The sequence below is a fragment of the Spathaspora passalidarum genome (genome assembly GCF_000223485.1).
Source record: "Spathaspora passalidarum NRRL Y-27907 unplaced genomic scaffold SPAPAscaffold_5, whole genome shotgun sequence".
Taxonomy (NCBI): Eukaryota; Fungi; Ascomycota; class Pichiomycetes; order Serinales; family Debaryomycetaceae; genus Spathaspora; species Spathaspora passalidarum.
Window position 1 is genome coordinate 1,455,832 of NW_006767429.1, and position 23,358 is coordinate 1,479,189.

The 23,358-nt window shown below is 33.3% G+C and overlaps 9 protein-coding genes across 9 annotated transcripts; 7 read left to right on the top strand and 2 right to left on the bottom strand. All coding sequences in view use genetic code 12, as the record gives it.

Annotated features, from left to right (window-relative positions):
• Positions 1–91: 91 nt before the first annotated feature.
• Positions 92–1,978, bottom strand: TPD3 (protein phosphatase 2A structural subunit; the record flags this gene model as incomplete). The annotated part of the gene is made up of 1 exon (XM_007376517.1): positions 92–1,978. The coding sequence occupies one exon, from the start codon at positions 1,976–1,978 to the stop codon at positions 92–94; it is 1,887 nt and encodes a 628-aa protein (XP_007376579.1).
• Positions 1,979–2,663: 685 nt separating this feature from the next.
• SPAPADRAFT_62395 (putative phosphomutase) lies at positions 2,664–3,736 on the top strand (the record flags this gene model as incomplete). The annotated part of the gene is made up of 1 exon (XM_007376518.1): positions 2,664–3,736. The coding sequence occupies one exon, from the start codon at positions 2,692–2,694 to the stop codon at positions 3,655–3,657; it is 966 nt and encodes a 321-aa protein (XP_007376580.1).
• Positions 3,737–4,346: 610 nt separating this feature from the next.
• On the bottom strand, positions 4,347–5,945 carry SPAPADRAFT_62396 (uncharacterized protein; the record flags this gene model as incomplete). The annotated part of the gene is made up of 1 exon (XM_007376519.1): positions 4,347–5,945. The coding sequence occupies one exon, from the start codon at positions 5,276–5,278 to the stop codon at positions 4,511–4,513; it is 768 nt and encodes a 255-aa protein (XP_007376581.1).
• A 4,200-nt stretch (positions 5,946–10,145) lies between these two features.
• Positions 10,146–12,734, top strand: SPAPADRAFT_141183 (uncharacterized protein; the record flags this gene model as incomplete). Its single annotated transcript, XM_007376520.1, has 1 exon — positions 10,146–12,734. One exon carries the CDS (start codon positions 10,146–10,148, stop codon positions 12,732–12,734), a length of 2,589 nt encoding a protein of 862 aa, XP_007376582.1.
• A 1,231-nt stretch (positions 12,735–13,965) lies between these two features.
• SPAPADRAFT_62397 (signal recognition particle subunit) lies at positions 13,966–15,803 on the top strand (the record flags this gene model as incomplete). The annotated part of the gene is made up of 1 exon (XM_007376521.1): positions 13,966–15,803. The coding sequence occupies one exon, from the start codon at positions 14,321–14,323 to the stop codon at positions 15,725–15,727; it is 1,407 nt and encodes a 468-aa protein (XP_007376583.1).
• A 63-nt stretch (positions 15,804–15,866) lies between these two features.
• Positions 15,867–17,038, top strand: HUT1 (Hut1p; the record flags this gene model as incomplete). Its single annotated transcript, XM_007376522.1, has 1 exon — positions 15,867–17,038. The coding sequence occupies one exon, from the start codon at positions 15,925–15,927 to the stop codon at positions 16,993–16,995; it is 1,071 nt and encodes a 356-aa protein (XP_007376584.1).
• A 152-nt stretch (positions 17,039–17,190) lies between these two features.
• On the top strand, positions 17,191–18,364 carry SPAPADRAFT_62400 (palmitoyltransferase; the record flags this gene model as incomplete). Its single annotated transcript, XM_007376523.1, has 1 exon — positions 17,191–18,364. The coding sequence occupies one exon, from the start codon at positions 17,438–17,440 to the stop codon at positions 18,281–18,283; it is 846 nt and encodes a 281-aa protein (XP_007376585.1).
• Positions 18,365–19,980: 1,616 nt separating this feature from the next.
• RPD31 (histone deacetylase) lies at positions 19,981–21,387 on the top strand (the record flags this gene model as incomplete). The annotated part of the gene is made up of 1 exon (XM_007376524.1): positions 19,981–21,387. The coding sequence occupies one exon, from the start codon at positions 19,981–19,983 to the stop codon at positions 21,385–21,387; it is 1,407 nt and encodes a 468-aa protein (XP_007376586.1).
• Positions 21,388–21,525: 138 nt separating this feature from the next.
• POS5 (NADH kinase) lies at positions 21,526–23,048 on the top strand (the record flags this gene model as incomplete). The annotated part of the gene is made up of 1 exon (XM_007376525.1): positions 21,526–23,048. The coding sequence occupies one exon, from the start codon at positions 21,581–21,583 to the stop codon at positions 22,838–22,840; it is 1,260 nt and encodes a 419-aa protein (XP_007376587.1).
• Positions 23,049–23,358: the final 310 nt, after the last annotated feature.

Genomic DNA, 23,358 nt, shown 5'->3' on the forward strand with positions numbered 1-23,358 from the left:
TTATAATATATAAAAACTAACAAACGATATAAAAACATAAAAGACAAACATAAACACGCATTGAGTACATTTTAGGTGCAACTAGCCAAAATTATATCAACTTATTAATCCCTTGAATACTCTTTGTCGAATAAAATCTAACATCAACATCTTCATCATTTTGTAATTTTTCCAAATTACTCAAGATTTCTAAGTTTATCAACTTTTTCAATTCTTGTTCATTTATTGGTAACTCGAGTTTCTTCTCAATAAAAGATTCAACCAACACCAAATAAGATTTTGCTACATTGAAACGAATGTTTGGTACATTATCAGTGATTAATTCGTTAATAAATGGTAATATCTTTTCCACAATGACTTTAAAGTCAAGCACAGGAATCAACTTGGTTATAGTGAATAAACAAGTTAATCTGATAATGAAATTAGAATAGTCAATCTTATCTTCATCAATTTTATCCAGTTGGTCTAATAATCTTGACAAGATTTCTCTAGTGGCCCAATCAGATCCAAATATCACGGTTAATTCCTTCAAGTTGTTTATAGCAGCATCTCTAATGGCAAACACAGGATCCCATAACCAAGACATACACAAGGACAACAATTCATCATTAAAAAATGGTTCACCCAATTGGCTGGCCAATTTAGGAATATACTTTATAATGGCTAATCTAACTCTCCATTTATGATCCTGGGCTAATTCTGTTATAGCTGGTAACAAGTTTGTTGATAATAAGTTTATACCAATGGTTTCATTAACCACGGACAAATTGGATATAATGTTTAATCTGACATCAGGGAATTCATCCTTCAACATAATCAAGAAGGTGGGCAATAATTTCTCAATGGTGGCTTCTTTTTGTAAAATTGGCGATAATTCAGTGATAGTGGATGCTAATGATGCTCTGACTGCTTCTTGTTGGTCTTGACTTAATTCGTTAACTATAGGTAAGATTTTGTTTATAATGGTTACCTTAGTCAGTGGGTACTTTGTTAATAATCTTGTGAAATCAGGTAATTGCTTAGCAATGGCTTTTCGAACTTCACCTTCATGATCCTTCATTAATGCTATAAATGGATCAATTAATTGATACAAGTCCAGTTCGTTATTGACAAAGTTCACGGCAATCTTACTAAATCTATCAGCAGCAGTATATCTAACTCTCCAACTTTCATCTTTAATCAATTTCAAAGCACTGGACAAGAAATCAGAATTGAAACTAGTTTCATTGATCTTGTTGAAAAATTCTAATATGGATATTAAAACATCAATACTCAAGAATTTGACACTATCTTGATCATCATTAATTAAATGCTGGAACATCTTAGATATGATTTCCCAATCTTGATTATTAATCTTATTGACATCATTAGGACTGGTTTCAGTAAATTCAGTCAATAAATTAATTAAATGAGGTAAATTGGTAGCAGCACTTCTTCTGACCATTGGATAATCATCACAAATTAATTTAAGGTATAATTTAAGTAAATCTTTTCTAGTGTTACTATCAACTTTCAATATAATGGAACCAAACAATCCACAGGATGCAATTTTCTTCAGGAACCAGTTACCTTGACTCAAGTTTTGAATCAAGTTCAAGAATATTCCATTCAATTCTTCATTAGTCAAGTCCAAACTAATTTTGTTTAAAGACGCAATTGCTTTATCTCGAACCAAGGGTTCTTCCATGCTTGCCAATATAGTCAATATAGAAATCAAAGGTTCACAGTTTTCATGACCGCCAATTAAAGGGATAAAATCACCCAACTTGGTAGCTAAAACTGCAAACACTTCTTCTTCGTCATCTTGAGCGACGTCGTTCAAGAATGGCAATAACTCCTTGACAGTGCGTTCGGGACCAAGGGCTATGGCAATTGTGTCCAATTTCTGCATGGCTTCAACTCGATTGGAAACATCATCGTGCTTCAATTCGTCCATTAACAATGCTAATGGATATAAATCGTCATTGTAGTTGTCCATATTTGTATGTGTGTATTTATATGCTTAAGGGGGAGGTAAGTTAGGTTTGCAAAGTAAGGTAAGTGTAGTAAAAAATCAACCAATTGGTGGTAATAGTGAGTGTATGTAAGTGTATGTGATGGATTTAAGTTGACTTTGATGGTTATATGGGTGGAAATATAGAAAGCAAATGTATTAAATTGTGGTGTTTTCTTTTGTGAGAGTGTCGTCGTGTGGAAATTGAATGAAATTTTATTCACCAAAGTTGTTGGACACTGTTTTTTTTTCTTTTGCTCCTGGACAAAAATAGTAAGGAGACATTTTTTTCTTAATAAATGGGATGTCGTGGCAATTCACGACATTGTTAGGTATAGGTAGTCACCACATTCACCAAGAGCATCAGAAGAATCACAGGTACAATAATCTAAATTTAGTCTGGTAGGGTTAGCTGTGATTTCTTAAAGAAATATATCTGATATCAATTCAGATATAAGCAGTAATTGAGTAATAATATTTATTTGGACTACAAGTTAGATTAATAAGTTCTAGATTCTCAATTATGTGTCTGGGTATATATTCCTCCATGCCCACGGAGGCAATCATCAAATCAAGAAATCGTTTCAGTCAACAAATTTACGTAGTATAGTTTTGCGCGTAATCACACAAAAAAATTTCGACTAAAAGATCTCGCTAATTTTTTCAACCCACGTTCTAAACCAGTAGCAGCTTCAACAATGAGCACCTCTAAGTCTAACCCCAACCCACTTGACGTTCTTGATTCCAAGATCAACCCGGACAACGTTAAAGACTACCAAACCCGTCTTGAATCATACCATTCCTCTCTCGATTCATACTGGAAATTTGAAATTGTTCCTGGTATTTTCAAACAATCTGATCCTAGCACTGATGAAAGAAAATTTGACTATTTGAAAGAACATTTCGGTATCATTGGCTCATGGGATGATATAATTGAAAATCTTAACCATTTGAATAATTCTACTGGCCCTAATGAACAATACAAAATCATGTTTTTGGCAAGACACGGCCAAGGGTTCCACAATTTAGCCCATACTAAATATGGCGATAATGCCTGGAACGAATATTGGTCAAAATTAAATGGCGATGGTGAAATAATTTGGGGTCCGGATGCAAATTTGACTGAATTAGGTATCCTGCAAGCCAAGGACAACAATTATATTTGGAAACAAGAACAAATCAATAACAAAAATAATGACGCCAGCTTGATTATTCCTACTAAATTCTTGGTTTCTCCCTTGAGTAGATCTATTGATACCATGTATTATACTTGGAATGATATAGTCGACTTGAAAAATGTGCAACCTTTAATTCAAGAAAACTGGAGAGAAACCATGGGAGTACATACATGTGATAAACGTTCTTCTCGAACAATCATTGACTATAAGTATACTGGTAAGGGATTTGTTATAGAACCGGGATTTGCTGAAGAAGATATCTACTATCAAGATGATTATCGTGAAACTGTGGGTGAGCAAGCTCTCAGAATTAACAAAGGGTTACAACAATTGTTTAATGAAAGTCCAAATGATAAAATTGTCGCTATAACTAGTCATAGTGGTAGTATTAGAGCTCAATTATTAGCCGTTGGTCATAGATCATTTGCTGTTGGAACTGGTGGTATGATTCCTGTATTTGTAAAAGCAATTAAAGTTACCAAATAGAATTTTATAGAGTAGACGAATCCATCAGCTTGGTTATGTAGCGCAAAAAAAAATTACATCATTAAGATAAAACGTGGATAATAAAAAAAAGTTAAACTCCTTGACCACTGTAGACTTATTGCTAAATAGAAATTATGGATTTTTACATACTCTTTGTGTTGTTCGAAATAACCGCTTAATAGGAAATTAAACACAAATCGACTGAAATAACTTCAAAAATATCTATACTTTGTACAGTTTCTTGGTCAATTTTCTAGGATTACATGATCAACTTGATTAAGTATTTCAAAAGTTAGACTAGGTATTTTTGATTTGGAAAACAAAGAGAGTAACATAGTTTCAGCTAGTTTTAAAATCTTCAAACACCTCACTTGAAAGAAAGTTGAATAAAACAATTTATGGTTCTAGTAGTTTCAATTGAGTGATGATATAGGCATCTCTATTACTATAGTGTGGGTGTGATGTACCGCCATTCGTTTGCGATTGATTACTAACTGCTATTCTACCTTTGTATTTAATACGTCTTAACATGTTCAATTGAAATAGAATTATTAATCAAAGTTCCAAATTTTCTTATGTCTCGTATTATTAAGCAAATTATTGTATCAATTATTTAGACTATTCTGGTAACCATAACAAAACTAGTTTTACTTTTTTTTTTTTTTGCAGCCAAGCCTCTGGAGATTTCAAAATGAAAATAATTCTTTGCATATGAAGGAATGAACGATCCATCAGTTACTATCTATACAATTGAATACTAGAATATATAATAAAATTTTGAGAAACTTTGAGACAGAAAAGTACAAGATATAACACAATTATAAATATTAAAGCAAAATTTTGTTATAGTTGGTTAACCTGCTATAACGATTTGTTGTTGCCCATATGCATCCATCTTTAAAAAGAACTTTCTTCTCGAGAAGATCTTTATGTGTGTATTCACCTTTGAATTATCAGATGGATCTTTTCTAGTATACCATTTATGACGATCCCAAATTCCAGTGATTTCTTCCATACCAGAGTACAAACTGAAATGGGTCAATGATCTTTCATGGCCCTTGATAAGGTTAGGCATTGTCAGTTCGCAACGCTGAATATCACCTTCTTTTTTTGGTTGTAAGGAATGTAATCGGACGTTTACTATCCTATGTCCTGCAAGTTGTTCCATAATTTTTTCAAAAGATGCATTCCACCAAACAATTTTAATATCTCTGAGTTTGGGCATATTTGAAGCAAGCCATTTCAAATCTGAATAAGGTCGAACATTTTTAAAGAAAACAAGTTCAAAATAGACGATCTCTCTCAAATCGAAAATTTCACCCAACTCCCTGATCGGAATTTTACAAACTTGCAATGATAACCTCTTGAGTTTTAAATTAGTAATGTTCCTCCTCCTGAATACTTTAAGGATATTTATGGTTGTAACATCAAATATACAAAGGGTGGTTAATGCTTTCAAATGGGGAATGATGGCCAACGGGTCTGAGTATAACCTTTCAACACCTTCAATGTACAATCGCTCAATTGAATAGTTATCTTCCATGGAGTAACTGAATCTCAAGTCATTGTATAATTGAAGTTGATTAATAACATCAAGTCTCGCGAGCTGCTGTTGAAGCATCTTAGGGCTACCCAGTTCAACATCAATAAGTATCCAAGGGCAAGTGGTGACAAGATAGGAATAACACAAGTTTGAATAGAAATTTGGTTGTTCAATGACTAGAACAACGCGCTCGGTTAATTTTAATTTTTCAGGCTCAGCTACAATCATAAAGAATTCTTTAAATCCATTAACAACAGTGAAGTTCTTTTGGAATTCTAGTTGTGTACTCTTGCAAACTCGTCTGGGTGGATCGAGTGCTCGATCTTCTGGTAAATAAACAAAGATTGATTTATACAATTTTGAGGTGGCAAGTTTATTAAGCTTCTTGTTTACACGACTGACATTAACTACGTCAACTTGATTGAGGAGACTTAAAACCATCTGGAGAATATTATCAGGGAGGGAAGTAATTTTGACTTTTTTGGGAGGCACGTCAGTTTTTATCATTGGTTTATATGGACCTAGATCTACGGTTCCATCATTATTCAAAAATTTGATCAACACCTTTGGAGCTTTTTCTTTGTCGTCTGTAGACTTTTCTTTAGGTATATTGTTGTCTGAAGTATCTTCAGCTCCTTGTTTGGAAGAATTTTCTGACATTTGTTAGATTTCTGTTCTTGTAGCAAACTGGTCTAGTGCAATTATAAATGTGAACAAAAAAATATGGTATTATACCAATCTACTTATAAGAATAAAACGAGAACATTGAACAAAAAACTAGAAAAATTGAATTTTTTCGCCAATAAAGTTTTGGTAAACAGATCGTTTATTTTCTTGGCAGCTAAATGTTGTTAAATGTCAACTGACTTAACACAAAAAAATGCGGGGTGGGGAAGTATCACAAGAAAATTTGCTTCTTTTGAGGGTTCATTCTTGTATAACATATACTCCAATAATATTCTTGCTTGTTGTTTAAGCTTGGAAATGTCTAATTAGAACATACAATTATTTAAACAGATATTAGAAACCTCGAACTCGAAAACTATTTTGTGTCACAAGACTTTCTCAACAATGTCTTCTAAGCCATTAAATACATGTAATATACAGTCTTCTTTTATGTTGTACAGTGCAAAAATTTGCCTTCTACTGGGGCAAAAAAAAATCATACAGCCCTGAGCTACAAAGGGGTTTCTGAATGCTTTCTGTTTTGTCTATGTACAGTACTAAACCAAAGACACTACCAGTAGGTATGACACTATGACAGCATTTTTCATCAGATAATCCAGGGACATTTTCCAACTAGATGCGAATAACAAGATTCTAAATAATCATTTAGCTCTGCAACATCAATGATAGTATGCTTTACTAAATTTATATTTTCACTAAATAAAACCTTGATAGAGTAACTATGCTGTTAACAAGTAAGTTCAACGGAGTTAAAAGTAAAAATACCCCAATTCTTAAACTATTTACCAGAGAAGAAATATACCATCAGACAACAACCATATAATTAAATATACGTAATTAGAAGGACATTTTGAGAAACTTTTGGTGCAGAGCAGTGGGGAATACAGGTTGGGATAACTTTTTTTTTTCAAATATAAAGCTATATATTTAGTAACCCGTAATAACAATGTGCTGTTTGCCATAGGTGTCATTTACCCAATAGAAATTTCTTCTGGAAAACATCTTTCTCCGTGTATTTTCTTGAGTCCCAAAATGTGGCTTAACGTACAACTCAAAAACTAGAGATTCTAAAGAACCTTCTTTTCATGCAGTATCAGGTAGAGTTTCAATTTCATTTCGTGTTACGTATCTCAACCCAGTAACCAAAACGTATGCACTAATATGCAACGAATAAGTTCCAAGTTAACTTTAGATCCTTTTTACCAAGTGCCTGCTTAGACCTTTCGTAATCTATATTTAATTCAGTTGAGGATGTCTACAATAGCCTCAAGTTTAGTTCTGAGCATTGTTTTCTTAAGTGTCATAAGGCGGGGAAACTGCATCCAAACTCATTTCTTTTATGCGAACTCTAAAAAGACATATTTGTTTACATTGGGGAGAGTAACCCGCTGGTAACGGATTTTATTGCCAGTAATGTGCTCCTAAGTTAAAGAAACATCGCAAGTTATTGTTATCCTGCCATCTATAAGAGGACTTGTAAGAAAACAGGCATATTCACAAAACTTGCTCCTTCCTTGTTTATAGCATTTCGCTCCAAATAGGGCAAAAGCTCGTATGTAAAAAAAAAAATCAATAGAAAATACTGTTTCAGCCCATATTGTTCCCCTGCGTATAATGATTATATTGTTAAGTACCCTTTGTTATTAAACAAACGTAATCAAATTCCCCGGGCACTTGACCAGCATGGACATTTTATTGACTACATCATTTAGTTTAAATACTAATCTTTCAAGGTACTATTCTAGTTGAAATATCTGAGTATGCCCAGAAAAAGGTTATTTAGACGATTAGCGAGTCGTGTAAATTATTCTATATTCAATAAACAATCTCGGGAGAAGTTTTTCAATATATGGTAGCGATGCTTCGTAAAAATTGTATTATGGCTTCGCAAAAATAATTTATTCTTTTTAATTTTAAAAGTAACACAAATAGGAGAGGGGGGCCCACGTTTCAGGTAATATGTCACACGAATGATTGAAAAATTTGTAACAATCACTACAATAAACTTTCCTTTGGTCGTGTGCGATTTTGTCTAAAGGAAGTCAGAATTTCAAGCCCCCCACCCTCCTAAATGCTACCTTATTGGATTAGTTAGAAGTCGGACATATTTCGGAAATGCAAGAAGAGTTAAATTGACAAGGATGAGCTTGCTTCAAGTTATTACTAAAAATAGGTAGCATAGTAAATGCACCACTTCACCCCCTTTCTCTTTTGTTTACATTAGGAGTTGATCCAGCACTGTCTCCTTTTATGGCATGATTCAGTCTCGGCATTTGATTTATCCTGGACCGATCTTGAGTTTTTTAGTAGATTAATTCTTGCAATAAACAACCAGATTTATCTTGCATTTTTCTGGAAGCACAATTGCTTAAAAGGGAAGAGTTTCCAAGGCGAGCATACGAAAAATAATTCTTAATTGAAAACTCGCTAGAAAATAAAATGTCTCAAAATATTTTAAAGACATAAAAAAGAAATGACACATGTAGTAAGGGCGAATGACGATAAGGGATGCGATGAGGTATGCAATGAGGCGGGACGTGAATCCTCAGGGATAAACGGGAAATTTATGTCACGACATAACTTGAAATGTAAATATTTCCTTTTCCCCCTTTTAGTTATTCGTATGATTTATCTGTGTCATGATTATTATATATGTCGCGAAAGTGTGACATGAAAAGTCTAGATTTGAGAAAGGGTGGCGGGGAGGGAAGGCATCAAAAAAAAAAAGTATCGATACATGTTTATTTTTTCCTCAGATGGGCGATTAGGACTGCTAGAAAAGAGGCGAGACGTCAATGTTCTTAAAGCAGACTAATACTGTGGCTTGCAAATCAGGGTCTAGCCCGAATTCCTAAGATCTAAGAAAAAATCTTAGTTAAAATGTAACATCTCTTGTGCTTAAGTAAATTCAGATGCAGGACCTCTCTGTATCAATTTCCAAGAACTTTCCAAAAACCATGGCTCTCAGTCAGATTCTAACCTCATCCGTGGTTGGTTGGCTGGTTCGGATCGACATAGACTGGGCGTTCGGAAGTGATTTTTTGAGAGGGGCTATTAGAATTAGTTTTGGTTTGAGGTTGGTTAATGCATAAAAAATAATTTATGAAATTGGCTTTTCTCAATTCTGTGTCAGAAAAATTTCAATTGACTACTTCAAAAAAAATTTTGTGACAAAGACAACCAAACAATTAGATCGTTCCTGTTTTCATAGCCCAGTTCCGTGATGTCGTAATACCAGAAAACAGAAGGCAAAAAAAAAAAAAAGAAATTACAAATATGTGACATGTGACAAATAATGCTGATAAGGACTAGCGAATTTCTTGGTCACAGTAAAACGACTAAAATAAATGCCAAGCATGCATAAGAAAAAAAAAGAAAGAAATCGAACTTTAAGATATCCAACAGTCTTTAGAGTTAAACTATGAAGATAGTATTTCTTGTTACGACATTGTAGCATCTCGCTATGGAAAATTAGCTCATCCCTTTTGATCCCTTTTTTTTATGGCTGGTGCTTCAACATATAATAGGCGACCACGTGGGAAGATATTTGAATCCTTTTAATAATTAACTAGATAAATAAATAATTAAAATATTATTCTTTATCTTTGTTTACGAATTATTATATTACATAAAGATGAATTGTTACATTGTTTACATTATTATTTTATATACAGGTAGTGCAGGATCTACCAAAAGGAGTAAGGCAGAGTGTGAGACTTGGACATGCGACAAAAATTTTATATTTTGTATGTCGCCGCATTGGAAAATAATCACAAAACTCGACACAAAAAAAAAGAATTAATGTCGTTAATTTAAAAAGACAGGGATCCCCTCTACTTTGTTCATTGACAAGTTTTTTACATCCAACGTTCTCCAAACCTCAACGACAGCGTCTTTCAACTGTAAACATTTCAATCCTGCTTCAGGGTGTTATACATATAAATTCCGCTGTTATTATAAACTAGTCCTCTGCAACATAGTAGCATATCAGCAAAAGGGGTTATTTGATAGATTCACTTGAAATTACCACTGCATTTTTTTTAGATAAACGCCTTGGCAAAAGGCACTTTCATCCCTTTTCATATCCACCTTATTAGTTCTCCACTGTTCGGCTTTATCTTTTCATCAAAAGTCTGGATACGTCCATATAAATACAACACAAGGACGTGACTTATCACAAAACATTTTGCACAAAATTAAAAAAAAAGGCTGTGTACAACAAAAAAAATTCAAAAGAGCATTATAAAGGCATTATCAAATGAAATTTGGTAATAATTTACAACACTTATCAATTCCAGAATGGAAAAGCTATAATATAGACTATAATGATTTAAAATATCAAATTAGAGAAATTACTCAGACTAAATCAACCAACTTGGATCTGTTGCATCAATCATTCGTGGACAATTTTGACTATATAAACTTATTCATTCAGACCAAATATGGAGAATTAATACGAAAATTCGACTATTATGAGTTGTGTCTCCAAAAGATTGTTAAATCTTGTCATCAAACAGATGATGATTTACGAAATTGTCTTGTTGAAGTGGATGAAATTTTCTACCAAATTATTGAAATTTCCATAGTATTGAAAAACTTGTCAAAATTCGTTGTTATTCAAAAAATTGCCATCAAGAAGATCTTCAAGAAATTACTTAAATACTATCCAGTCAAGAATCAAAGTTTAAAGTTTATCCTTGAATTAAAGAGTTATTTGGTTAAGAATCCAAATTCGTTAATTAATTTTGATTTGTCTCCTTTAACAATGAAAATTACCAATAGTATCAACCAAATCAAGAATGAACGTAAACGATTGAATAGTTTAGTTGAAGGTAATTCGGTCGGTCTAGCAAGGAAAACGTCCATGTTTAGTATATCATCCACATTATTATCAGACACTTATTACCAAAATTCTATATTTTCAAAGAGTCTACCACATCAAAAACCACCACAATTACAACCACACCAACATGATAACTTAACCTTGGAGTCAAACTTTGATTTGTCGGTATATTTAAAGAAAAACTTCCAATCCCATGCATTAATACCTCAAGATTCAAATACCATGAATGATTTGATATTAAACTTCAGCATCTATTTAAATTTGAAAAACTTATCATCTACTGATTTAATATCATATACTTATTTGATGAGTGAGGAAGAAGAAGATATATTCGTTGAACCTTCAGTGATTATATCTTCCAATTCTCAAGAAAATTCCTTAATAATTGCACATATTGGTGGTTTAAGGAAATATTCATATTGTTATTTACCAAATGATATTGTTCAACTCTTCATTCATCATTTGAATGACAGAGAAAATGAGGAATACAAGAACAGATTGATTGAATATTTTCAAACTCATCAAGTCAATCATTTAACTAAGAAAACCATTGATCATATAACCTCTCATAACTTGGTACCTAAATTGAAGTTATTCAGTAAAAGATCAAGATATATTATCAACGAAGACGAAGAACCAGGGGAAGAAAATTCTGAAGATGGTGATGACCATTCCTTGGCTAGTGGTTATCCAGATAATCACTATTTGATTACTTTGGATTCAGAAATTTCAACTACTAATAACCAAAAATACGTCAATGATTTGACATTTCCTGAAAATCACAATGATCTAGACCCATTCCCACATAATCATCTTGCTGTATACTCCAATGATATCAAATTATTAAACTTTGAAGATTCAATTGAAACAAAAATCAATATCAAAGATCAAGTGATTCGTAATAAATATTCGTCAAGTTGTATGAGAAATTTACCGAAGAAGATCCAATCGATATTAACCAATAATAGTTTAACTTTATTTAAAGGGTTAAACTTTTACCAATATCAATTATCATGTTATTATAACGTTATCCCTGATGGCAAATATGTTAACAACCATTACACAAACTTACTTGAAATCAATTTATTGAAAAATTATGAAAATATTGAAAGTTTGAATAACCAATTGAGTCAAGAAAATGATTTGATCAAACAAAAATCAAGGAGAATCATTGAACACAAGATGTCTATCAAGTCATTAAACACACCAACACCATCACCAGATGATAACCAAAAGAATTCATTTGGTTCAAGTGTCCATAATTCCATATTTGATGAACCAGGTCAAGCAAACGGAGAAGAGTTAAGTATATCTCCAAATGAATTGTTACGATTCAATGATGAAACACTCCTTACTGGTGATGAAGATGATGAAGATTATGGAATTTATTTTGAAATTCCAGAACCGGCAAGAGATTCTTCCTTGAATGCATTCATTGACACTTTGCTTAATTTCAAGAATAGACTTTTCAAGAAGATTGAAAAGAAGAAGAAGCAAATCAGATTTAAACAAGCTGAGAATCCATTTTTCTATCATAATGAAGAAGAACAATATCTTGATCCTTATACAAAGTTACTTGCTTGTTATCATAATAGTTATCATTCACCTTATGATTCAATAAATGAAGAGCCACCATCATATTTCCATAGAAATGATTTCCAAATCAAGTATCAATTAGAATATGATCAAACGCTATCATATATTTATTTCCTGTTGAATTTAATTGCTTTGTTTTTGTCTGGTATACAGTTGGGTATAATCTATCTGATATTCGATAATTCCAATCAAGACCATCATTTCTTGATTGTCAATAATATCGGGTTAATGATTATACTTATTTTAGGAATTGCGTTAAGTTTGATTTTCAGTTTAATTAGTGTTAATTTGATGTTTTATAGGTATACTCCGATTCCTCATAAACATCAAATTATATCATGGAGTGTATTTGTTATTGTTGCCCTTTGTTGCGGTTGGGCTGGTGGGTTAATTATATTCAATTTTTAGCATTTATTCGCATTTATTTATTTATTTTAGTGATGTCTTTTAGTGACATTATATAGCATTTTCTCGCATTTTAATATTCATGAACATTTTAATATTTAAATTATTTTTTTTTTTTTTTGCAACCAACGAACGAACCAGCAGAAAAAACAAAATTTCAAATTCCATCACCCCACTTTCCTAATATAGTAATCTATCTTCAGCAACTTTAAATACAATTGCAAAAAGTGAAAGAACAAGAATACATGCTGATCATACTGGAAACTTGTCAAAAAAACAATAAAAATAAATATATCTCCCGGGGGTGAGTCGAACACCCGATCTCAAGATTACTTTGAGGTACTCATTACAGTCTCGCGCTTTAAACCAACTAAGCTACCAGGAGAACTTGTTGCAACTCGAGGTTTAAATTTTTCAACCAATTGTGAATAAAGTTAAAATTTTCAAAGTCGTCTTAGGGACTTAGATGGGGTACTTCTATGTATCTATAGATCTTACAGCCTTCATGATTGCCATTAGATACTTATACTACAGAAATTGTTATCGTCCAGCATCAAATGAAGTATATTGTGTGGGGCAAAGTTTTGAGAAAAATTCAACAATAATTGCTCGAATAATTAAGTAAGAATCCAAATTTTTAACATTAAATAGCAAACAATGAGCCAGTTTACTTGAAATAATCATATTTGAGCAAAATAGAAAATCTACATTAGGAGAAAGGCATTTATTGATTATATTTCAATATCTATAACCAAATATACACTTTTCTGGAGTAACTAAAAACAGATCAATCAGATTAACCTCACTCAGACCGGAATAACTTATTGAACACTGTAAATTGTCTCCGGAAAACTAAACAAACCTAGTATAACACCTCTGGTATATTACTCGTCTAATTTCCGATAGGTTGTAGGAACATCTTCGTGGTTATATCTTAGATAGAAGTTTTATACTACACTCAAGACTCTAAATCGGTTTGAGGAAACATGTCTCGACAGGAATATGAACAAACTCCATAATTTTTTGCAAGATCCTAGTTAAATAGTTAAAGTATAACTAATGCAATAATAATTCTTGTATTTATTTATAACTAATGTATTCACAACCAATGTTATAACATCGAAAGAACAAAGTTGGTAGCACCAAGGTCGTGCACACGCACAATTTTTCTGTCTGACCAAAAATTTTCCAGTGTATTTTTTTTTTTTTGTTTTCGACAACCAAATTTACCTTCAAATTCATACCACCAAACCAAGTTAGCAATGGAGAGTCCATTGAACACCACCATTGGTGCTCGTATGAGTGCCTACTTAGTGACATCTGAAGATTTCCGCAAACAAAGAAAGAGAGTTAATAGAAGATTGTATAAGTTACGTCATGAATTAGGGTTAATCACTCGTGATACCAAGAACTACAAGACTAAGGAGAAGATCACTAAAATTAGTCAAGATGATTATAAAAATGATGATAACTTTGGGTTAGTTTCTTTGTTGACAGCTGAACGTGATATTTTGTATGCTCTTGAAATTAAGAGTTTGTTGGATATCAGTAGCAATGAGAATGAAAAAGCAGGTAAGTATAAGACCTTAATGGTTTCAAAAGTGAAAAGAGCTTTACAACATGCTCATAAAGTGTTGGAATTGAGTAGTAATGATGAAGATTTTGTCAAGGTTATTGAATTGTATGTTTATACTGCATTGATTCAAGGACAATTGAATATTATCAAGAAACAATGGGACAAGGCATTGAACACATTTTCAATCGCAAAATGTGCTTTGGATTACTTATATGTTCAATATGGTCAAGATGAAAGTGAAGAAAAGCAATTCAGCAAGACCTTGATCAATGAATTAATTGATAATTTGGTTGATCCTTCTTTAAATTTGGCAATCTCTCAGGCTGATATTGAATTAGTCAGTGACTTAAAGACAATTTCCAGGAAATATTGTCATGAAGAGAAGGTACCAGTATTGACTAATGTTATTAAGTTAATTGAATCTAAAGATCCGGAATTTGTATCCGATATTCTGTCTTCTGTTACTTTGATTAAGGAAATTAACTGGAGAAATCATCAAGCCCAAATTTACAATGATGAAATTGCATTCAAAATTATGAAATTGACCGAGAACAAGGACTGGGCTGGATTCATTGACCCTAATCAATTCGATACTGTTATTACCGGTTGGACTGATGTTTTGGAATTACATAAATTAGATACAGAAAAGAATCAGCAAGATGATGATTTTGAACAAGTTCAACATAGAGCTATCTTCTTGACATTTATAAATTATAATTTGTTATTCACTAGATTGAAACGAGATTTATTATTGATTGATAAATTACAATCAAACAAAAGTATTGAGAAGAACCGTGATGTGGTTAGATTATATAACAGTATCATTCAAATTGTGGGTGAAATTAAAGAGCTTCCTGGTGTTTTCAATGATGAAGATTTGAGTTATTCTTTAGAAAATTTGGAAAAGTTGTTTGATACCAGAAAGAATGTTGTTCTCGCTGAAACCTATCAATACCGTGAATTGTTCAAAGAAGCATTATCAATTTATAATCACATCAATGAGAACTTGACTTCTGAGGAGCAGTTTTACAAGGTTGATTTCCCATTCAATATAAGTACAAATGAAGAGATTGCCCAATTGAAACAAGAATTACAAACTAAAACCTTACAATCCCATATCAGTGCCCAATTTTCGAACTCAAGAAGAATATCTTCGAAATATGTTGTTGAAAACATAAACAAATTCCCAGCTACAAGCGAACTTGATGATATTATTAATTTACAAGGTAAAATCCAACCAATCTTGTCTAAACCAGTGTTGTTTGATATTGGATTCAATTACATTTCTTATGATTTGAAGAAAGGTGACTTATTAGCTATAAATCCTAGTACTAGCGAATTGCCACAGCAAAAATCTGACCAAACACAACCAGAAAAGAAGCGCGGTGGGTTCTTTGGGGGAATATTTGGTCGTAGTTAGAGCGTATAGTGGAATAGTAGTGTGCATATAGTGACACATATTGTGACGTAATAAAAAATATAACGAAGACGTGTTCAATATCTGCGGTGCAGAAAATTAATGCTGGAAAAAAAAAATAAAAAAAGAAACTGTAGAAAACATGGAATGATTCTGTCATACCAAAGCGTTTAAACAGTTGCATATTAATACATAGCAAAATGACCCTGACAATAGTCAAACCCACAGACACTAAACTACAACCAAACAAAAATATGAAGCAACGTGGACGAGTAATAACATTAATAACGTGTGTATTGGGACTTTATGGTACTTTTCTTACATGGTCCATTCTCCAGGAAAGAATAAATACGAAACCATATGGTGATAAGCAAGAGTACTTCCAGTCACCTTTAATAATTAATATAATTCAAGCATTATGTGCCTCCCTAGTGGGATTTATATATACTATATTTGCGAATAATAGTTCACCATTTGATGTTTTCTTTAAGAATGATTATGAGTCAAGTATGAGTATATTTAAGTCGTTGGTGATTATTTCGATAACATCCAGTTTGGCGTCTCCCTTAGGTTACAAATCGTTAAATCACTTGGATTATGTTGCCTATCTTTTGGCCAAATCTTCAAAGTTAATTCCAGTAATGTTTATTCATTTTGTGTTTTATAGAACCAAATTTCCATGGTATAAATACTTGGTTGCCGTACTTATTACTCTTGGAGTCATTGCATTCACAATATCCCATGGAGCAAAAAAAACCAGTATTAATGACGGAAACTCATTATATGGGATGTCATTACTTTTTGGATCAATGTTGTTGGACGGATTAACTAATCTGACACAAGATCAGTTATTTAAACAGAAGTTCAAGGTGAGACTCACAGGGGCAAAATTGATGTGCTTACTTAATTTGTTTGTGTTTATTATTAGTTTGTCATACACTTTGATCTTCCAATTTGACGAAGTCAAAGAAGCAACATTGTTTATTCACAAGCATCATGAATTAGTGGTGGATATTATATCGTTTTCGTTGTGTGGTGCAATTGGACAGATTTTTGTGTTTATAATCTTGGAAAAGTTTGATTCGATTGTGTTGATAACGGCAACTGTAACTAGAAAAATGTTAAGTATGATTCTTTCTGTGATATTGTTTGGTCATACATTAAATGTAACCCAATGGATTGGTGTGTTGTTGGTATTTGGAGGAATTGGGTATGAATCCATGATCAAATTTAACGGAAAGAAGGTGAGTGTGCAGAAGAAAATGGAGTAAAAATATTTAAATAGATATTTATAGAAGATAAATCAAAAAAAAAAAGTGTTGTAAAAAGTATCAATAGAAACCTTCAACTATATCCTACGAACAGCAATCGGGATACTGAGACAGCAGGAATTCGCGACTCCACGATAAGCGAGACACAAATTTGAGACAACAGAAGAAAAAATTGTAAGACCTAAAATTACTCGAGTAACAATTCTTTACTCAGTTAGCAATGACAGTCTCTAGTGGCCTACAATCGTTCGAATCATTCTGTTGTTATCTAGCAGGTTTATTTCCCAAGTTATTCTGTACACTCACGTTGACATGGTCAACCCTTGTCATTATATTTATTGTACTGCCAAAGTATATTGAATCTTCAACCACGTCCATAATAATAAATACGACAACATCCATACTATATATCCTATGTATCGTAACATACTACCGGATAATAATGATTGGACCAGGTTCACCATTAGATTATCCTGAATTAAAATTCAACCAACCATTGCATGAGAACCCATATACTGAAAACCCTTCATCACAACAGCAACCTCAACAACAACCACCCCCAAAGCATATCATGACCGTACATACAGCACAAATAAACGGGAATCAAGGGTACCATTATTGTGATAAATGCCAATGTTGGAAACCAGACAGAACCCATCATTGTTCTTCATCAGGACGATGTATATTAAAAATGGACCATTATTGCCCTTGGTTTTCAACCTGTATTGGGTTTTTCAATCATAAATTTTTCGTACAGTTCTTGATATATGTTGCCATATATAGTACGTTTGTGTTTGTAACTTCATTTCTCGTGGTTTATGGGTTCTTGTGGGGTGAAAGATTCCACCATGAGTTTTTATCGTTGAATTTGGTAATTCTTTGTGTGTTATCATTTGCATTTTCGGTAGCAGTGAGTATGTTTGCTGCGTTTCTGGTATACCTTATCTTTAAGAATTTAACTACAATTGAATTTCAACTGCAACGATGGGGGAGCTCCGACAGGGGGTACAACTACGAGTTTACGAATAAAGTACAAAACAGTAATATTTATGATTTGGGTGCTTGGGAAAATTGGAAGCTGGTTATGGGACCAGATTGGAAAACTTGGATTTTACCAATTAATATTAATATTAAATCAATTCATGCTTTTGATAAAAATGGAATTAATTTTAAAGTTAATCAGGAGATTTATTCTAAATGGTGTGAAAATGCCGAATTACAACACCAATTGAATCAACAATTACAAGATTATAAGCACAGATTAAGAAGGGAAAGACAACAAGAGTAGTTCTAGTGTATATGTATAGCAGGTATTTTTTAGGTAATTCTAGATTGATCTGTAACCATTCTTAACTAAATACTATATTATAAAAAGAGTACATTCTTAATTACTTGTAGAAGGGAGGCTGCAAACATTTAAGAACGTGATACCTTTTATGTGTGCTATCGCAATGTTTTAACTATGTGATCTGTCCGGGCATGTTCTTGGGTATAATGCTCTTCTTGCCCTTATTTTCAAATTAATTAGTTAAGCAAGCTTGTATTCCCCCACTAGCCCCAGGAAGTATTAATTCTAAATTTACTAAAGTGGAATATTTATCTTCTGAGAGCACAACAGTTCAGATCTCCTGTATACGATTTAGACAATTGTTATGAAAGTGCCTTCTTAACTAGATCCAGCATGTAATTCTCTCTTTGATATAAAACTACCCTTCTTCATGTTATATATTCTAAGCCATTATCACTTTAGGTTTTCAATATTAATTTCCACTATTCAAAAGGTTTACGATATTATAAATGAGATTTTAAAATGAATGCACCCTAGGAATCCTGCTTTTCAGTTTCCAAGTCAATTAAAGAACAAACAGAAATGGCCCATAATACTATAAAGTGTCCTGAAAACTTATCCCTTTAGGCTGTATCTGAGCTTGACCAATTCAAAAAAATTTCAATTATGTCAAGATTGGATTCTTTAAGCAGTTATCAAATGGTAAGTTTAGTTGAAACTCCGTCTTTGATGCAAACCAAATTGTTGAATGACTTATTTTTCATCACACTTCCCGAAAACACCACGCTAGATTTTACAAAGAAGATAACTATTGATCTCTGGTTATTATTACCTAGGAAAAGAATCAAACAAGCTGCTCCTTTCAGATGTGTTGCTATTCCAGTCTGCAAAGTCTGATATCTTTATTTGAACTGATTTTGGTGTTGAAGATATGGTAAGGGATTCCTTGAAAGCTATATTTCATAATTCACAAGCTATTTTTGGGGAACTGACGAAAACTTATTTCCAATGTAATAACTATAGAACTCTAATACTGCTTGTACTAAGACTCCCAGAAAATAAGGATCTGATTGAAGTAATTCGAAAGAAGATTGCTAACCTATGGAAGAAATGTAGATCACAGCCATTGGAAAGTGTTTTGCTTTTGATTCCCGTGACATAATATTTAGTCACTATTCTGAGGATATTTCGTTTTTACAGAGGCGATTAATGATTAATGATAATTGGCTTGATAATCAATGTGAACTAAGCTCTTAAATTGATTTCTATATCTTTTCAGTGTTTTCCTAGGTACGGTTCGGAGTTATTAGATGTAAGTATCGACGACCAGAGTTTGATTGATAAGGATCAAGAAAAAGGGTTGTGGCAAAAACTTCCGTGGTTAATTTATATATTTTTCCTTCTAAGTGTTTGTCTTTTTTATTGGTCTTTTAAATAACATGCCTGGTCATAAATACTTGTATTTCCCAATACTCACATGCCACGAACGATATCTAAGATCATCTGTTGTTTCTGAATTATGGTTATGTAACTTGTTGCAAAAAAAAAATATCTGGGATTGCGAAAGAAAACGGAGTAGTTCCAATCACGTGCCACGGCGCCTCCAAATTTGGCCGAGTTTGTCAAGGTGAAAAAATAAAAAAAACCAAAACTCCTCCAACACAATCAGCAACATCAACAAACTACACACAACAAACATGTACGTTCAACTTCCATTTGACGAATTAAAAGTTGATCCAACCCAGAAAAAACGTATTGCATATTTCTATGATGCCGATATTGGGAATTACGCCTATGGAGCCGGTCATCCTATGAAGCCCCATCGTATTAGAATGGCACATTCTTTGATTATGAACTATGGGTTATATAAGAAGATGGAAATCTACCGAGCTAAACCAGCTACCAAGCAGGAAATGTGTCAATTTCATACAGATGAATATATTGATTTTATATCGAGGGTTTCTCCTGATAATTTAGAATTATTTGCTAAGGAGCAGATTAAGTTTAATGTCGGTGATGATTGTCCTGTTTTCGACGGATTGTTTGAATATTGTGGGATTAGTGGAGGTGGGAGTATGGAAGGTGCAGCTAGGTTAAACCGAGGCAAATGTGACATTGCTATAAATTATGCTGGTGGATTACATCATGCTAAGAAATCCGAAGCTAGTGGGTTTTGCTATTTAAATGATATTGTTCTTGGAATAATTGAATTGTTGAGATATCATCCTCGAGTATTATATATTGATATAGATGTCCATCATGGTGACGGTGTTGAAGAAGCATTTTATACAACTGATAGAGTTATGTCATGTTCATTCCATAAATATGGAGAATTTTTCCCTGGTACTGGAGAATTAAGAGATATCGGAGTTGGTAAAGGGAAGTATCATAGTGTTAATGTTCCACTTCGAGATGGGATTGATGACGCTACCTATAAATCTATCTTTGAACCATTAATCACCAAGATTGTTGAATGGTACCAACCTTCAGCTATAGTTTTACAATGTGGTGGTGATTCCTTGAGTGGAGACAGATTAGGATGTTTTAATTTATCAATGTCGGGACATGCTAATTGTATTAATTTTGTTAAATCGTTTAATATCCCTATGATGGTTCTTGGTGGAGGTGGTTATACTATGAGAAATGTTGCTAGAACTTGGGCATTCGAATCTGGATTGTTGAATAACGTCGTATTGCCTTCAGAATTACCATACAATGAATACTATGAATACTATGCTCCGGATTATAAGTTAGATGTTAGACCTTCTAATATGTATAATTCAAATTCGCCAGAGTTTTTGGATAAGATATTAACCAATATCATTTCAAATTTGGAGAATACAAAACACGCACCAAGTGTTCAAATGAATGTTGTTCCTAATGATGCAGAAGAATTAGGTGATGTTGAAGAAGACACTAAAGAAGCAATGGACACAAAAGGTGGATCTGAATTAGCTCGAGATGCCCAAATTCAACCAGACAATGAATTTTATGAAGAAGATGACAAAGATAAGGGGGAAAAGAATATAGATGAGACCACCAATGGTACTTCAAAGTTGACAGACGAAGAGATGAATGAGATTGAGAAGTTGAACAGTGAGTAGAAAGTAGTGTAATGTGTAACAGTATATAAAAGTATCACGTGATGTATAATTCTATATTTTCTCATCAGCCCCATTTTTCCCCCCTGCACATAAACATTTTTTGCTTAGTTAGTCATTTCACTGTAGTGTGGTGGTGATATCCAAACCCTTTTATACGACCTACCCTACAAATTACACATATTTAAAACGTATGATGTTACGTGCTTTCCTACCTAGACAACCTTTACTTTTAGGACCAACACAGAATTTAGTTCGTTGTTTGCTGATGAGTCACTCTGCCGTATCCCTGACGTTATCTAATAGTAGCAGTAACAACAATAGCAACAGGCCACTTGTTTTAGTCAAGTCATGTGGTGACCTCCCACAAGCAAAACTACCCGAATATATCAAGTCAACTCAAGGTAGGCTATACCATATCATATGGAGATCAGCGCCACCTCAGAATGTATTCCTTGTTAAGAAGCCGTGGGATACTACCGTCCGGGAGGCGATGATTGAATTGATAAACCATCTACACCAGCAGTACCCTGCAGTGAATGTTATAGTTAGTGAAGATGTTGCAGATGAATTAGTGCACGAAACAAGCACAATTACAAAGCTATTTGATCCCAGTATTCGACATATAATATATACTGGTACAAAGCTGGAAATTGTTGACAAGACTGATTTAATGGTTACATTAGGTGGAGATGGGACAATTTTACGTGGGGTTAGTATATTTCTGAATTCAATTGTTCCTCCAGTGTTGCTGTTTGCTATGGGGACCCTTGGGTTCTTATTGCCATTTGATTTTAAACATTGTCAAGATACTTTTAAAATGGTATATGAAAATCGAAGTAAAGCATTACATAGAAATCGTCTTGAATGTCATGTGCATCGTGAACATTGTGTTACGCCAGACTGTGAGAACGAAGAACCAATTGAAATGATTCATGCTATGAATGACATTTCCTTACACCGAGGTAATTTACCAAATCTTACTGCCGTGGATATCTTTATTGATGATGAGTTCTTTACCACAACAGTGGCTGATGGGTTGGTATTTGCGACTCCTACTGGTTCAACAGCATATTCACTTTCTGCCGGTGGTTCAATTACTCACCCGTTAGTTCCTTGTATCTTGCTTACACCGATTTGTCCTAGATCTCTTTCATTCCGTCCATTGATTCTCCCAAATTCTTCCGACATTAAGATCCGATTATCAAAAAATAACAATAGAAATCAATCAATTGAGTTAACAATTGACGGAATACCCCAGCCTGATTTAAGACCAGGTGATGAATTACATGTCAGGCTGGAAGAACAAATCAAATGCGATCATGACAAACAACAGCCAGTAAATGGAATAATGTGTATCGCCAAAGGTAAAAATGATTGGACTAAAGATATTAATGAATTATTAGGATTTAATAGTGGGTTTAAAAGTCAAACAAATAGAAAGTCGAATTTGTAAATCCTGTTTATATATGGCATGAACAATAATTATATTACATCGTAGTTACAAATGTAGCCGGAGCTACCATATTTCGTTGTAAGTTCCTAGAGAAAATGTTTACCAATTCTTAGTTTTGCATGGGACCCAAATATCTCGTAGATTTGCAATAATAGAAGAAATCCTGCATATATATATATCCTGTTCGTTAATATAAATCCGTTGCCGTGCCTCCTTACAAGCTTAGCCGGTAATTAACGTACCTTGCCCACTGGACAAATCATTTGTCACCACTAGTTTGTTTTTTTTTTTTTTGCTCCACTAATAACAAACAAAAAAAAAAAGGCACTAAAACACAAAGGAATGCTTATTTTACACCCCCCCTTTTCAGATGCGTGTGTCACAGTTTGAACGAACAACCACTAGAAGTGAGTTGACGTAATCGATATAGACGAATCTCGAACAAAGAAACCACGCCATCTCGACACTGTTGGTATTTCCAACCATCTTTATCGACAGGCTTAACAACCAACATCCAC